Source organism: Myotis yumanensis, unplaced genomic scaffold, assembly GCF_028538775.1.
Source record: "Myotis yumanensis isolate MYYU_CA2020_CCGP unplaced genomic scaffold, mMyoYum1.0.hap1 SCAF_8, whole genome shotgun sequence".
NCBI lineage: Eukaryota > Metazoa > Chordata > Mammalia > Chiroptera > Vespertilionidae > Myotis > Myotis yumanensis.
This window is the reverse complement of record NW_027223759.1, coordinates 86,219,363-86,235,292: the sequence shown is the minus strand read 5'-3', so window position 1 is coordinate 86,235,292 and position 15,930 is coordinate 86,219,363. Positions and strand designations below refer to the sequence as shown.

The 15,930-nt window shown below is 48.9% G+C and overlaps 1 protein-coding gene across 5 annotated transcripts in view; it reads left to right on the top strand.

Annotated features, from left to right (window-relative positions):
• The first annotated feature begins 573 nt into the window (after nt 1-573).
• Nucleotides 574-15,930, top strand: part of TFCP2L1 (transcription factor CP2 like 1) — a 67,103-nt gene continuing 51,746 nt past the window's right edge. For 4 of the 5 annotated variants that reach the window (XM_070423152.1, XM_070423151.1, XM_070423155.1 and 1 more), the window contains exons 1-2: nt 574-671; nt 4,331-4,482. In XM_070423152.1, coding sequence (XP_070279253.1) covers nt 610-671; nt 4,331-4,482 — 214 coding nt within the window. In that variant the 5' untranslated portion in view covers nt 574-609. Of the gene's footprint in view, nt 672-1,691; nt 2,024-4,330; nt 4,483-15,930 lie in introns of those variants that run through there. The other variant, XM_070423153.1, reaches the window with a different exon arrangement.

The following is a 15,930-nucleotide window of genomic DNA, read 5'->3' as shown; positions in this document are numbered from 1 at the left end:
GCGTCCTCAGCTCAATGCCACCTCCTCCCGGTGACTGAAGACTCACTGGACCATCCCTTTTCTCACATTTATTCAACGAATACCCATGAGCACTTACCACGTCCCAAAGCACCTTTCTAGGCAGCGGAGCTAACAGGGCGAGTGAGAGTCCAGGCCTTGCCTCGTGGAGCTCACATTCTAGGAGGAGATCAACACACAACTAAAAGGAAAACACCACGAGCTCAGAGTGTAAAGTGCTGAATGCACAGGGCGCTGGGGGAGCGGAGGGTGCCTGGATCTCCGCCCTGACTTCGTGCTCAGAGCGGCCTCTCTTCCCCCGCGGGGGCGCTCCGGGCCCTGCGCTGAGCGCGGAGGAGGTGCGGGAGGCCATCGGGGCTCCGGTTGGGGTGACGCGCCGCCCACTCCAGTCCCGCGTCCGTCCGTCCGCCCGCACCTTCGCTCCGGGGAAGGGCGCGCGGGCGCGGACCGGCCAGGTGCGGGGCGGGGCCCGGGCGGGTCGGCGCAGCCCCGCCCCCCGGGCCGTCCATAAAGGCGCGGGCAGGGCGGGCGCTGCGCCCGGAGCGCGTTCAGGTGACCGAGCGGGAGGCGCGGCGGCGTCGGGCTGCAGCCATGCTGTTCTGGCACACGCAGCCCGAGCACTACAACCAGCACGGCTCCGGCGGCTACCTGCGGTGAGGCCCGCGAGCGCCGGGGCGCGGGGGACGGGCGGGGAGCTCCGGGCACGGGTCCCCCCGCCGCGCTCCGATTCCCGCTCTCCGCCCTTGGCGGACTTGAGACAGCAGCGCCGAGCCCGCGTCGGGACGCACGGACGCCGGCGGGACGGGCGCGCGGTGTCGGGGGCCCGGCCGGCAGAGCCTGGTGCCTTGGTGCCCGGGAGGGCGCCCCCCCTAACGACCCCGGGCGTGGGGCGCGTACCTGCCGGCCTCAGCCACCTCCGTGCGCCTGCCCCCGGCTCCTTCCCCTGGCGTCGGGGGGCTGCCCGCCCCGGGGAATCTAGTCTGCTCTTCGCCCCTGTCCTCCCAGCTCCCTCTCCAACCTTGGGTCCCCTCTCCAGCCTCCCGGGCCCCCTCTCCTCCCGACCCCCCGTCCTCCCGGCCCCCCGGCCTCCCGGCCCCCCGGCCCCCTCTCCAGCGTTCTTGGTCCGGCCGAGGGGCGAGTGAGTGAGTGGCGCGCGCTGCCCTGCACCTGAGCCTCGCGGGCGCCGGCGGGGGCTCGGGCGGGGCCGGTGGCCCCCTCGCTGCAGGTGGCCTTGCGCGCGTTCGCCCGAGGCCCGCCGGTCTCTGGCCTTGAAGGAATCTTCCTTCTTTGACTTGTGCTCTTCAAAGGGAAGTCAGTCCTGCCTGTGCGCGGAGTTCTCTGTCCCCAGGCAGTGGGACCCCGTTGGCGTCCCTCCCGGGAGGACTGTTGGCCACTGTTGTGCAGTCATTTCGTTTTCCGAACTTGCCCGAACCAGCTTTAGCCAGCCTTGTTTCCATCCTGGTCACAGTTTATGAAAGTACCGGGTTTAAACCCAAACGGGACTTGGTGCGGGAGCAGAGAACGTGAGCAGTGAGGCCCCACAGTGAGAGCCACCGAGAGGGTATTTTTCTTTCTTTTTTCCCCCTCGAAGTTTCCATGCAGATTTATTTGTGAATCTGTTTCTGACAGACATTGGTCCAATAGCCCTCCTTGTAGACACCGCTTCTAGAAGGCGAAGGAATGGCTGAGTTGATGTCTGCTGGTTTTTACTCATGGCCAGAGTAATAGGAGATGGCATGAGTCTGGGGTCTTAATGAAGGACTGACGGCTGTGTCCGCAACCTTGTGGTGTCACCAGAGAAGCCGCTCTGGGGGACTTGTGCAGCCCCGGGCGGATGTTCATCCCTGGCGAAGAGTAAGCGCCCATTCACTTACAAAATGTTACAGCATTTTTTTTATTACTGCATGATGCAGCTTTAGGCATAGTTTTGCCTGAGTTTTAGTTTGTGGCCGTTAAGCATGTGCCATACCTTAAAAATGATTTTGAAGGTGACCTTGAATGGAGGGTGAGTATTTAAATCTTCTCGGATACCTAAAATGTCATCCCATTACGGAATAATTCCCTGTGCATGGGAGGTACCTCTGCTACTGAGATGGAAATTTGTCTTTGGGGTACCTGAGGTACCTTTTAGGATTTTGGTATTGGGGCAGGGGTAGGAGGGGGGGAATTGGATGAAAGGAGCTATAAAGCTGTATTGATTTCTGGGGTCATTTTGGGTCCATGGATAAAGAAGCATTTGGTCCATGACCCCTTTAAAAAATTTTTTTTGTTAATCCTGAGGATTTTTTTTTCCTATTGATTTTTAGAGAGAATGGAAGGAAGAGAGGGAGGGAGAGAGAGAAACATGGATGTAGGACACTTATTGGTTGCCTCCTGCATGCGCCCCTACGGTGGTCAGGAATTGAACCTGCAACCTAGGTAGTGTCCTTGACGGGGAATTGAACCCATGATCCTTCAGTGCACAGGCTGACGCTCTGACCACTGAGCACACCAACCAAATCCATGCCATTTTAAATTTTTTTTGTTAATCCTCACCCGAGGATATTTTTCCATTGGTTTTTTAAGAGAGTGGAAGGGAGGGGAAGAGAATGAGAAACATCGATGTGAGAGAAATACACCGATAGGTTGCCTCCCACACATGCCCCGGGCCAGGGATCGAGCCTGCAACCAAGGTATGTGCCCTTGATCGGAATGGAACCTGGGACCCTTCAGTCAGATGGCTGACACTCTATGCACTGAACCAAATCGGCTGGGGCCCTGCCCTTTTTTTAAAATGTCGCTTTTGGAAGCTGGGGTTTTCACCTTGTAGAAGTTGACCTCAGTGAAGGCCAAGGTGAGGGGTCGTGGATATTCCCTCGTCCACCCAACTCTGGCGTGAGGGTCTTGTCTTTTTCCTGGGCTTCCTGTTTTATGTTTGGCTGTCTCCTCACTGCAGACGACAAGTGGTTTGACTTTACCAGGCAGTGGCCTTGTCTCCTTCTTTGCCTTTTCTGTTTGGTGTTCCCGTGACTTTATTCCTTGGCAAATAAGGATGCCAGGCTTGAAACGAGTTACTGTTGAGAGATGGTTCTTACCCCTGCACCCCCGCCCCCTTGTTGTGTTTAAAGGCAGCGGCCCGTGGATTATTAACTTCCATGGTTTGGGCGAACATGAAATTATGCGATCCCCAGGTGAGCGGGCCTGCTGCTCTTCCTCTGTTCCTAGACACCACTTGGGCCGCCCGCCTGGAGAGGAGGGTGCGGACCTCGGGCCGCACTCCAGGTGCTCCAAGCCTGACTTTCCTTCTGAGAATTGTTAGACATTGCTGGGTGTGTGCTGGGTTGTGTTTTAGAGACATGCGTTTATTGTGCTGTATGAGGAACAGAGTGTACCAGTGACTGCTGTTTATACAGCGCAGTGGGCCCAGGGAATCTGATTCAGAGCCCTGCACACGGGGGGTGGGGGGGGGGGGGTTATCAAGATAAGGGCACTGGCACTTTTCTGGCACCTGTTCCTGTGCTGCTCATAATGTGGAGGCCTTAAACAGGTCTGCCCACAGGTCACTCATGTTCTCAAGGATTTCTTTCCAATTTGCAAGGGCATTTAAAAATACATCTAGAAACAGGTTCTCCAGGCATAGTCTGATGTGGGGCTGATTTTTTTGGGATGTGGCGAGGGTTTTGGCTCAGACGTGGAGGAAAAGAATCATTGAGCATCTTCCCATTTCCCGTTTGGATAAGAAAACCGAATTGAAATCAAGGTCCTTTTTGTTTTGCAACGAGGAGATACTAGCATGACCCTTAACATAGGGGTTATGGGCCAACTGTCCTTTTTATTTTTAAAGGGTGGGGGGGATGTCTCAGCAGTTTCTGTATTTTCAGAGCCCTAAGGACAGGGTTGTATTATTCTGAGAAGTGGCTAATAAATAGAATAGTTTATTTAAGCAATTAAAATATTTGTCCAGAGTTGGATTCTAAAAGCAAGACTTTATAATGTCTTTCTTATGGCTGGAAACCAAATGGCATCTAAGGTTCACTCCATTGCTGGGAGTCCCATTGTCACAGAGATTTCTGTAATTTGCATCATTAGATGACTTTGCATTTTTTTCCTCATTAATGATTTGATTGAATAAATCTCTTGCGGGTCATTGAGAGAAAGTAGAGTCATCGCAGGTTGGTTTGCTCTTTCAGAAAGTATTTGCGATGTGAGGCCTGGGAAGCTGACCCAGCTCTCGGCCCTGTGCTTTGCTGGGCTGCCCTTGAGGACTCGGTCTGCTTCCACTTCTCCCAGCGTGGCTGTCATTGCTCCTGACCTCTCCCTCTGTGTGTTGCAGTGATGTGCTCGCCCTGCCCATCTTCAAGCAGGAGGAGCCCCAGCTGTCCCCCGAGAACGAAGCCCGCCTGCCACCCCTGCAGTACGTGCTGTGTGCTGCCACGTCCCCAGCTGTGAAGCTGCATGAAGAGACACTGACCTACCTCAACCAAGGTAGTGGCTGGAGCCCTGGGCCAGGGCGGGTTCGGGGGCTGGGCAGACTGCCCAGAGGAGGGGGCGTTGACCGAAACCACCGATTTGGTTTTCTTTATCTTGTCACAGCAGGAGAGGTAGAGGTTAGGAAGGAGGCTGTGGTATCTGATTGATTCCATTTCCTGCTGTGAGACTTTGTGGAGCCTCTGTGTTTTCATCTGAAAAATGGACACATCAACTCTGTTGTTACTCAGGCCAAATATGGGTAACATTCCCTAGGGCAGGCCCTCCACAGGGCAGATGCTTAGTGATTGCAGCCATTGTTATAATTACCGGTTACTGTGACCTCGGCTGATGTCCTTTCCTGGACCAAGATTAAGCTGTTGGGTAGACTGTCTCTGTCCTGGGTCCGGAGCTGCAGCCGGCAGCGGCGGGAAGACTGGCCCTGTCCTAACGCAGCGTGAGGCTGATCCCACAGGACCAGACGGGAGACCTCTGTGGCGACAGGATCAGGACATCTCCTGTGTCCTGAGAGAAATGGCATGGGCCCTAGAGTTCCAATTCCAAGGTCTGCATTTCCTACTCTGTGACTTTGAGCTGCCTTTTCTTTTTCTCCGAGCCTCCGTGTTTCCATGTGTGAACGGGAAGTTTAATTTTGTGACGTTTAAAGGAATGATAGTGTGTGAGCGCCTGAGATGACAGTGGCTTCTCTGTGATGTCTGGCTCCCTTTATCAGGACGCGTGGATCAGTGTTCTGACGGTGGCATTTTTGTGGTTTCTCTGTGATTGTATGTATGTGTTTACTGCATCCTTCCTGGGTCACCTAAGTAGGTTAATTGCCCCTCAGTTTTACATGGGTAGAGCAGAGGGGCAGGGGACACAGCAGTTTCTGGGGTGGCGGTTGCGGGGGAGCTGTAGGGGCAGGGGACACAGCGGTTTCTGGGGTGGCGGTTGCAGGGGAGCTGTAGGGGCAGAGAACACAGTGGTTTCTGGGGTGGCGGTTTCGGGGAGCTGTAGGGGCAGGGAACACAGTGGTTTCTGGGGTGGTGGTTGCGGGGAGCTGGTGTGCTAGCGGTGCGCCTCAGCAGCCTGCTCCTTTCTGTGGAACTTGGACTCCTCCTTGGGAAGCCAGCCGGGGTGGAAGTCCAACCTGATGAGCCAGCTCCCTGACAGCTGCACTGGCCAGCGTCCGGGCCGGGACCAGGCAGGATTAGCAGGTGTCTCAGTGGAAGGACATGCTTATCCCTGTGGGTAGCCCTGTGGCGTCAGTGAAGCCACGCCCAGTCAGCAAGGGCGCCTGGCTCAGGCCCTGAAGTTTGTGCTCCGTCTGCCCAGGCGGTGGCCACTGACGGCCGGTGCGGAGGCCTCTGGGCAGCTCCTCTGCATCTGCATTTGTTTGGGAAGGGCTTCGCCTTTGTCCTTTCTCCTACAGAAGGTCACAGCTTGTGTACCTCCGAGCAGCTGCTTCACTGTCTGGCCTGGATGTAGCAAGAAGACCTGGGAGGGAGTTTACAGAGCACGCGCTCCGAGGCGGTTCTCATTCTTGCCCCTTCCTGTGGTGCTGAGGAGTGAGTGGGCTGAGGCCCTGCACAGCACACCCGCCTCCTGCTTCCCCCACCTTCTCTCCACCCCCTTCCGCCTTTAATCAGTCAACTTTGGACAGTCAACATACCAGGATTTTTAAGAGTTTACCCTTTGCTCAACTCGGATAAGGTAAAGGAGAGGGAAGAAGAGTTGCCGTATGGTCTTACCATCCCGTGTTAATTTGAAATTAGTGTGTTTACTTTGGATTTTTTAAGTGACATTTTCCTGATTAAAAATACCTGTTCATTAAGTTTTTTGGACGATTTAGAAAAGTAGAAGGAGGAAAATGGGAGGAAAAATAAAATCAAAATCTCTAATCGTACTTGAGAACCACTGCTAACCTTGTCTCTACATATTTGGACATGCATCTTTGACAGTTATGATCCTGCTACAGACATGGGTCCCTGTTTTCTTATTTCACTCCATTTGTGAACTTCGTTTCCTTTTTAAAAAATCCTTACCGAGGATATGTTTTTATTGATTTGAGAGAGAGAGAGACATCATCTGTTGTCTCCCATATGTGCCCAGACCAGGCATCGAACCCTCAACCTAGGTACGTGCCCTGACCGGGAATCCAACCCTCAGCCTTTGGTGCGTGGGGTGAGTCACCCTGCGGGACTGTTTGTGGGATTTCTCATGTCGTTGGACATGCTTTGAGAACTCAGGTTTTTGTGCTGGCTGCACAGTATTGCATTTTACGGTTGTTGTCCAGTTTCACAGTAAGGACACAGTTTTCACTTGTCTTTGTGTGAAATGTTGATTATTTATTTACTTCCTGGAAGGAAGCCTGGGTCCTGGGTGCCAGATACAGACTTTAGAAGTGGAATCAGGGTTACGAGTCAGAGGGTCTGAGTAAGGCTTTTGATACATTTACCACGGTGCCTTCTCAGAAGACTGTACCCATCTACATGTGGTGCATTTCACTGTCTCCCAGGATTAGGCACTGTCATTTTTCATGTGATTAGTGAAGCATAGAATTTAATGTTAAATTAGCATTTCTGTCATTGCTAATATGATTGGATATTTGATCTTTTTTATTTCTCCATCAGTTTTGTTCTGTCCTTTGCACTTTTTCCTATCAGGTTGTTATATCTTGGGGATTGTAAGACACACCATATATGAAGTCTATCAACCTTCTAGCTGCTGTACATGGCAAACGTGTTCCCTGTTGGTTGCTGGCCTTTGAACTATTTTCTTGTATGATAACTATATTTATAGTGTGAGATATATATGTCATGGTTTCTTACTTTTCTGTGTAGAAATTTATTTTAAAGGTCTACTGTCAACTTTTTGTCTTTTTAAATGGTTTTTATTTTATGAATAAAATAGAATGCCTGTCCACCCCAAATCAGTTTTATAAATTTCATTTAATGGTTTTTAAATTTTAACCTTGGATTTTTTTTGAAACTTAATAATTTTTCACTTGATGATATTTTGAATTATCTATAATAATAAAAGTGTAATATGCTAATTAGACCGGACATCCTTTCAGACAACCTTCCAGACAAAGCTGGGGCTGGGAGGGAAGCCGGTGCCAGCAGTCAAGGGAAGGAAGACCTACTTTTTTTTTTTTTTTTTAATAAACATATTTTTGTTGATTTCAGATAGGAAAGAAGAGAGAGAGAGAGAGAGAAACATCAATGATGAGAGAGAATCATTGATTGGCTGCCTCCTGCATGCCCCCCACTGGGGATCGAGCCCACAACCCAGGCAAGTGCCCTAGACTAGAATTGAACCTGGGACCTTTCAGTCCGCAGGCTGACGCTCTATCCACTGAGCCAAACCAGCTAGGGCAGTGGTCGGCAAACTCATTAGTCAACAGAGCCAAATATCAACAGTACAACCATTGAAATTTCTTTTGAGAGCCAAATTTTTTAAACTTAAACTATATAGGTAGGTACATTGTTATTAACTTAATTAGGGTACTCCTAAGCTGGCTTTTGCTAAAAACGTCCTCAATCTGATTGAGGTACATTCGCGACCCCTTCCAACTCCCCCATCCACACTCATCTTGTATACTTGTTTCATCTATCTCCTTTTGTTCATCCTCTCTATATGTCCAAGCCATCTCAACATACCTTTCTCAATCCTCGACACTACATCTTCTTTCACTTCACAACGTTCCCTAAAGTTAACTTAATAAACTTTACTTAAAGTTTTAAGTCAACTTTGCACTGTACATGCACGCCTGCACGTGGTATTTTTTGGAAGAGCCACACTCAAGGGGCCAGAGAGCCACATATGGCTCGCGAGCACTGAGCTATGGCATGGAAGACCTACTCTTGCACGAATTTCATGCATCGGGTCTCTAGTCTATAATAATAAAAGTGTAATATGCTAATTAGACTGGATGTTCTTCTGGACAAACCCAGGGCTGTGAGGGAAGCCCGGGTCCTGGGTGCCAGAGGGAAACCAGTGCCAGCAGCCGGGGGAAGGAAGGCCTACTCTTGAATTATCCTATATAATAAAAGGCTAATATGCAAATTGACCAAATGGCAAAATGACTGGTCGCTATGACATGCACTGACCACCAGGGGGCAGACACCCAACGTAGGAGCTGCCTCCTAGTGGTCAATGTGCTTCCACAGGGGGAGCGCTGCTCAGCCAGAAGCTGGGCTCACAGCTAGCGACGCTGATGCAGCGCTAAGGACCCCTCGGGGGATGTCCGCCTGCTGGCTTAAGGTGGACATCCCCCAAGGGGTCCTGGACTGCGAGAGGGTGCAGGCCAGGCTGAGGGACTCTCCCCCCCCCCCCCGCCCCCCCCAGTGCACGAATGTTGTGCACCAGGCCTCTAGTTACTCCATGAAATATATGTTTTTTTCCAGCTTTATCAGTGAGATTTATAATATTATGCTGCATTTGGAATTTATAATGTGATATAAAGATCTAAGTTTGTTTATTTTTCTAAATAGATAACCTATTAGTTATTACCTAGTTTATCCTTTACTTACTGGTTTAAAATGCCACTTTTGAAACATTTACAAAACCATTCTCTAAAGTATTAGTCTAGAAACAGACCCTTGTATAGGTATTTGTCCTGTACCCCTGAGGTTAATTGATTCTCACCCCATTTCTCATTGAACTATTTATTGTAGCTTGAAATAAACATTTCCCTACTTGGGACTAGAAGTTCCTTTCAAAACTTTTCTTAGCCATTCTCAATTATTCTTATAGATGGATTTTACAGCCATTACTCTTCTTTCTATACTATTTTTTAACATTTATGAGGTCATATACTTTATAAAATTGTTTCTTGCTTTTATTAAATACTACTAGAGGTTTGGTGCATGAAATTTGTGCACGGTGGGGGAGGCAGGGGGTGTCCCTCAGTCTGACCTGTGCGCTCTTGCAATCCAGGACCCCTAGGGTAGGGTCCCTAGGCCTGGACAGCGATCAAGGCCTATAGGGGCTTTCCTTCCCCTGGCTGCCGGCAGCTGGCCCCGCCCCCACCACTGCCACTGCTTGCCATCTATGTAGCGCTGCTCCCCCCTCCCCAGCCACCAGTCACCTCCCTCTGTGGGCAACAGGCGTGAGGTGTGATCACTTGGCTGGCCTGGGCCTCCCTCTGTGGGGTGATTGCAGGTTGGCCCCCCCATACCTGCCACAGCGTTGGTGGTCGGTGGCCTGGGCCTCCCTCTGTGGGGCGATCGATCGAGGGGCTCCGTGATCAATCGCCACGCAAAGGGAGACCCCGCCCACCCAGCCGGGGCTCCATGATCGATCACAGCGGAGTCCCCTCTTCCCCTCCCCCCCCACACTCGATCACCCTGCCAGCCGGTGGCCTGGGCCTCCCTCTGCGGGGTGATCGAGGGGTGATGGCGAGTGCCCCCCGACCAATTGCCTCACACTCTGCTGTCAGTGCGTGTCATAGGGTGGTCATCTGAAAGGTCTCCCCGACGGTCGTTCTGCTGTTCTGTCCTTTGGTTGATTTGCATATTACACTTTTATTATTATAGATTGTTGTACAAACATTTTCGCAGTCTCTTAAACATCATTTACTATGTCTGTACATTATTTTACTATTTCCTTGTATTATTTATGACAATATTGTCATGACTGCTGGGTGAAAATATACAGTGTGATTATTTTAGTGCCTGTCTCCCATAATAGGACGAAGCTCTGTGAGGGCTTTTTAACATTATATCCCCAACATTCAGCTTGATAGTAGGTGCTCATAAAATTAGAAATTAAGCATGATTTATTCCATTTTATTTCTCTCTCCTTTTGTTGCTATCCTTACTTATGCTATCCTGGACATCTTTTTCAACATACCTTATTTAAAGTAGCCTATACATCTATGTCATGCAACACAGGCATTGATTCCATTAAATAATAGTTTTGACACGACTTTTCTGGTTAATTGGGAAGTTTACTATGAGGATTAATGTTTCCTGCGTTGCCTCCGTGATGCTGCCCTCTTTCCAGGAGGCCAGCCCATGCCATCTTCCCTGTAATGTCTGATGTTCTCTGGAAACATGGAAAGGGTGCTGCATCTGTAAATCAAAATGTCATTTCAGCCATTGTCAACCAGTGCCCTGACCTCGCGTGGCTGGGGCAAGGCATGTTGGATTTCCCATCGCCAAGCCCAGCGGCTTATTTTGGAGATGGAGAAAATGGTTTGCAAATATGTCCTCTCCTCTGGAGTGGGATCCTGAGGAAAAGGGGTGGACAGCTGTTGAATGTGGGTCTAAGAACTCTGTGATCAGCTTCTGTCAGTGGCCAAAGGTCACAGTGGACAGATCTTTCCCCAAGGCAGGCTGGCCCTGAGGGAGAGGATGAAGGGGGTGGTGAGGGCGGGGTCACGGAAAACAAAGGAAAAAGAACCCGAGGCAATCTGTGTAGTACATTCTGGCTTTGAGATAAGACACAACTTTGCAAAAATGGCTTGTTATGGAGAAAGCTTGTGTATTTCCTACAACAACTCTTGAATCCTAACATAATCATGAATTTTTGTAGGATTCTTACTTTCATTTCTTCACGGAAGAGAACTTCCTGTTCATTGGAAGGAGTGGGTGGTTCAGTGAGAAGAGAGAAAAGCCATGTGCAAAGGCAGGAATAGGTTGGGGTGGTGGTGGTGCAGCTAAGCACACTGTCTGTTCAGAGAATCTTAAGTAGTTCAGGATAACTAGGGATTGGAACACAAGGAAGAGAGTGAATGATATGGATGGAGAGGTAGACCAGATGGCCAAGGTCTCCAATTGCGTTGCTGAGGCTGGGCCATTGGGCAGCCACTTTGGCAAGTCACTTCACCTGTCAGTTTCTCCAGTTCCTCATCTGTAAAACAGGGGAGAGAAAATTCCTGCAAAGTAGGTGCTACTATGTGCATAAAGTGAGTAAATACATGTAGGACAATGGAAAGGTGTAGGGCACATAGTAAGCGTTCAGATATTAGCCATTAAAGTGGACACGTGTTCACCCCAATCCTATTTTGGAAGTTAACAGGGTCATCAGATTGGGACTCGGAAAGCGTTGGTCCTAGAACTCCTTCGGACAGATTATAGGCAGGAAGGCCGCTGAGCTTTCCCGTTTGCTCTTCATTCGCTACAACCAGACGACAGACACAAACTGGCGGAGACATAGCCTGTGCAGGGTGTTAAAATACCATCTTTAAATCCGATTACAGAGAGCACAGTGACTCCTAAACCATGTGAGCTTTTGTGTCAAGGATTCCTTTACGTCGGCACCTTGGCCAAGTAGAGCTTTATGCGGAGACCACACGCCTTTAAGGGGACACTTTGTTTAGCACTTCAGAATTTACAGAACACTTTTTAATTTTTCATTGAAGTTATTCTCCCCAAATGTTTTACGCGTTCCCATTTACAGATGGCAGGCTGAGAGAGGTGCAGTCAGGTCCCCTTCCTCAGGTTCCCCTTCCGCTCACACCCGGCAAGCCTGGCAGTGGCTGAGCTGTGATGGAGTTCTGGAAGGAAAAGCACCGTCTTCTGGCCACTTTTTTTAGGGCTCCTGATGGGCGACTCTGTGCTGGGCACTTCCCTGGGGGGTGCGGCTCTGAGGCTTGTGGAAGGAACTTGGGGGGAGAGGACCCAGAAGGAGTGGAGGGGTAGAAAGTGCCTCCTTGAAGAAAAACATCATCAGGCTCCACTCCACCCTGTCTCTCTGCCACAGTGACTGGAGGAGTGGCCAGGCCGTCTTCCTGCTTAGAACCCAGACAGAATGGCAGCTTTTTTTTTTTTTTTTTTTTTACCAGCTTCTGCTCTGGGGAAATCACTTAATCTCTAGGAGTGTTCATTTATCTGGAATTGGGACGATTTCATTTTGTGTGTTGCCTTGAGAATTAAGTGATTAATGAATGTCTGGCAAATAAGTACATAGTTATATTTTTTCTCCTCCCCAATCACACCAGGGACTTTGGATTTAAGGAATGAGGCAAGGGATGAGTCACTTTATCCTTTCTCCATAGCTGAAGTTTTCTCTCCAGATTAATTTTTACCCTGAAGTTTGGGATACAAACTGAGTAAACTAAGTGACCCTTAAATACATTACCTTTTTACAAATGCTTTCCTCCCTTATTGTTTCCCCCCCAAAGTATAAAAGTAGCACATACTTACTGTGAACAGAATTGCCAGCTAGTACATAAACTTGTGCCCCAGAAAGCTGCTTGTAACCTCACCTCCGAGATTTTTCTTAGTCATGCATTAACCCGTGGATGTCTAATTGTAAGGCATACATAACTCCATATGTCAACTTTATAGACACTCACACACAGATACCTGTAGAAATGTGGGTGCCTCTTTTGAAGAGAAATGGGGTCATATGACATATACTGTGTAGCAACTTGCTTTTTTTTTGTCCAACAAAATACCCTCCGCCTGGGTGCATTACAGAGACAAGCCGAAGCCCGTCCTTGCTGGTCACGTGAGGCGCCTTGGCCTGGCTGCTGCGTCACTGGTCCTCCTGAGCAGCGACAGCTTGTTGCCACTCTGTCATCACCACGCCCAGCACCCCAGTGAGCGTCTTCGTGCCCACAGCTTGGCGCTTAAGCAGGAGTGAAATATCTACAGTTAGAATTGCCAGCACAACATTTTGGGAGATGCTGCCATATTGCCCTGTAATCACATTGTGCCGATTTGTGATTTTATGAGCAATAACTATGAGTAATTGCTTATTTCCTTTTCCCTTATGATCTATTCCCCATCTTTACCATGCCTAGAATATAACACTTTTTTAATCCCCTCCCCCCCTTCCAGGATATGCTTTTTAATTGATTTTTAGAAAGAAAGGGGGCCGGGGGGGAGAGAGAGGGAAACATCAATTGGTTGCCTCCTGTAGGTACCTCGCCTGCAGATCAAACCAGCAACCTTTTTGGTGTTCAGGACGTTGCTCAAACCAATGAGCCAGCCACCCAGCCAAGTCTGGAATATAACTTCTTGAAGGCGGATACCTTGAGTATCTTGTTCACTGCTAGTCCTAGCACATATGTAACTTTTTTGAATGAGTGAAGAATGTCTATTTTTCTATGCCTTTGCCAACATTCTTTAACCTTTGGTGACTAGTGGGGGAAATCTAAAGTATTCCTTTTTTAATAGTTTATTTCCTCAATTTTGTTGAATATATTTCATGTTTTATTTGGTTGTTTCTATTCCTTTTACCTTGCATGTGATTTACCCATTTTTCAGATGGGATTTTCATTCTGTTCTTATTTTTTTATAAGAGCCCTTTGCATGTTTGTGCTAATGTGTTAGAAATATGTTTCCACATTTTCTTGTTTGTTTGCTTGCTCTTTTACATAATAAAAATTTTTATAAATTTTCATGTGATCAGGTTTATTGGATTTTTACCTTAAAGTTTCTTGTGTTACATGTCCCATTTAGGAAAGCCTTCTTCACTTTAAGATTTTAATAATATTCACCTGTTTGTGAAAGAGTTTTCTTCTTAAGTCTTTACTACTGTGCCATTCATTTTGGTGTGTAAGGAATGAGGTAGGAACCCTACTCCATTGCTGTATACATGGTCCCATAATAACTTACTGATGGGAGAGCCGCACGTAGTAGAATCATGTGCAGCCATAGAAGGACGAGGTAGAGCCTTTCGTGCAGCCTGGGCTGTGAAGTTTTAAGAAGTCTTTCTCCCTGTTGGTGACACTAACTTGGAAGATAGTATTAATCTTCTTTCTTAGAGACTGGGTGGGGGTCAGAGGCAGGAATTGTGGGTTTGGATACACCCAGGCTCCATTCCGGCTCGCTCTTCTCTCCCAAGTTACAGGACCCGGCAACCCATGTGTTTTGTTAAATAGACACAACACCCACCTGAGGCCTTATCTTGAGAATTAAGTGAGACATGGTGTTGTTTGGTTTGTTTGTGCCATGCAAGAATATTTTATTTTGGCGACATAAAATCTAGAACTGCTTACTCAGTGAAGAACTTTATAAACCACATCACAGAGGTTAGTTAAAAGGAAAACAAAGTAAGAGACAGATGCTTTTTCTAATGTCAGGTCCTCATAATTAATCTATGAGTTAATCCTATATAGTAAAGAGGTAATATGCAAATTGACCATCACTCCAACACACAAGATGGCCACCCCCATGTGGTCAAAGATGGCCGCCCCCATGTGGACACAAGATGGCCTGCAGGGGAGGGCAGTTGGGGGGACCAGGCCTGCAGGGGAGAGCAGTTGGGGGCAACTGGGCCGTCAGGGGAGGGCAGTAGGGGGTGATCGGGCCAGCAGGGGAGCAGTTAGGCGTCGATCAGGCTGGCAGGGGAGTGGTTAGGGGGTGATCAGGCTGGTAGGCAGAAGCGGTTAGGAGCAATCAGGAAGGCAGGCAGGTGAGTGGTTGGGAGCCAGCAGTCCTGGATTGTGAGAGGGATGTTCCACTGCCCACAGGGACCGGGCCTAAATGGGCAGTCGGACATCCCTCAAGGGGTCCCAGATTGGAGAGAGTGCAGGTTGGGCTGATGGACAAACCACCCCCCCCCCCCCCCCCCAGTGCATGAATTTTGTGCACTGGGCCTCTAGTAAACTAATAAAAATACAGTGTAGCTGGGCTGCGGTTGTCATTGATTGGGTTTCTTGGTTTCTTTGTTGTGTTTTAAAACCAATCAGCATTTATTGACATAAGTCTGAGGTGACTTGTACACACTGCTTATTACAGCTCATAGAATGTAGAAATGAGTCTCAGTGTTTCAAAGGTCTCTTCCTGGTCATGTCAGATTTCAATTATGTTTTAATAGTAGGCCAATTAATTCTGTTAAAATACAGTCAGATTTCAATTATGTTTTAATAGTAGGCCAATTAATTCCGTTAAAATACAATACTTACAATTCCAGATGGTACAATGAACTAGGAATGATATATTTTTAAGAATTATGTTAAAACCGTCCATATTCTGGAAATAGTATGTTAAAAATCATAATTACTAAAACTTGTTTATCTGATGCTAAGTGGCCATCATTCATGCCATCTTCTCTAACTGAAAGCAGGCGCGTTGGTCACTATAGCGCAGTGTCAGTCAGGGTCCTCATCACTCTTTACCCTGCCCTCCTGCTCCCCCATGGGATGAAGTGTTCGAGCACTTTTCTTCCTCGGCTCCCTCCTCTCCTGTCCTCTCCAGGGGCAGGCAGCTGTGGCTTTCCCGAAGCCGACTGTCGTCAGAACCACCCACCGTTTCCATCGGGTGTCGTTGGGCATTCTTCTGAGATGTCTCTCAGATGTGTCTGACCTCCTTGGGACTAAAAGGATCTTGATGCCTTGAGGATCCAGGTCTGTCCTTCCAGACGAGCCATCATTGCTCCATGAATGACAATTTAGAGGAGGCCCTGCTCGCATCTTTACTAAGTGCTGCCAACACGGAGTTTGCAACGACCGAGGTGTGGCCCCCACTGTTGGGGCTCGGGCTTTGATGGCCACTGTAGAGCATCCCGTCT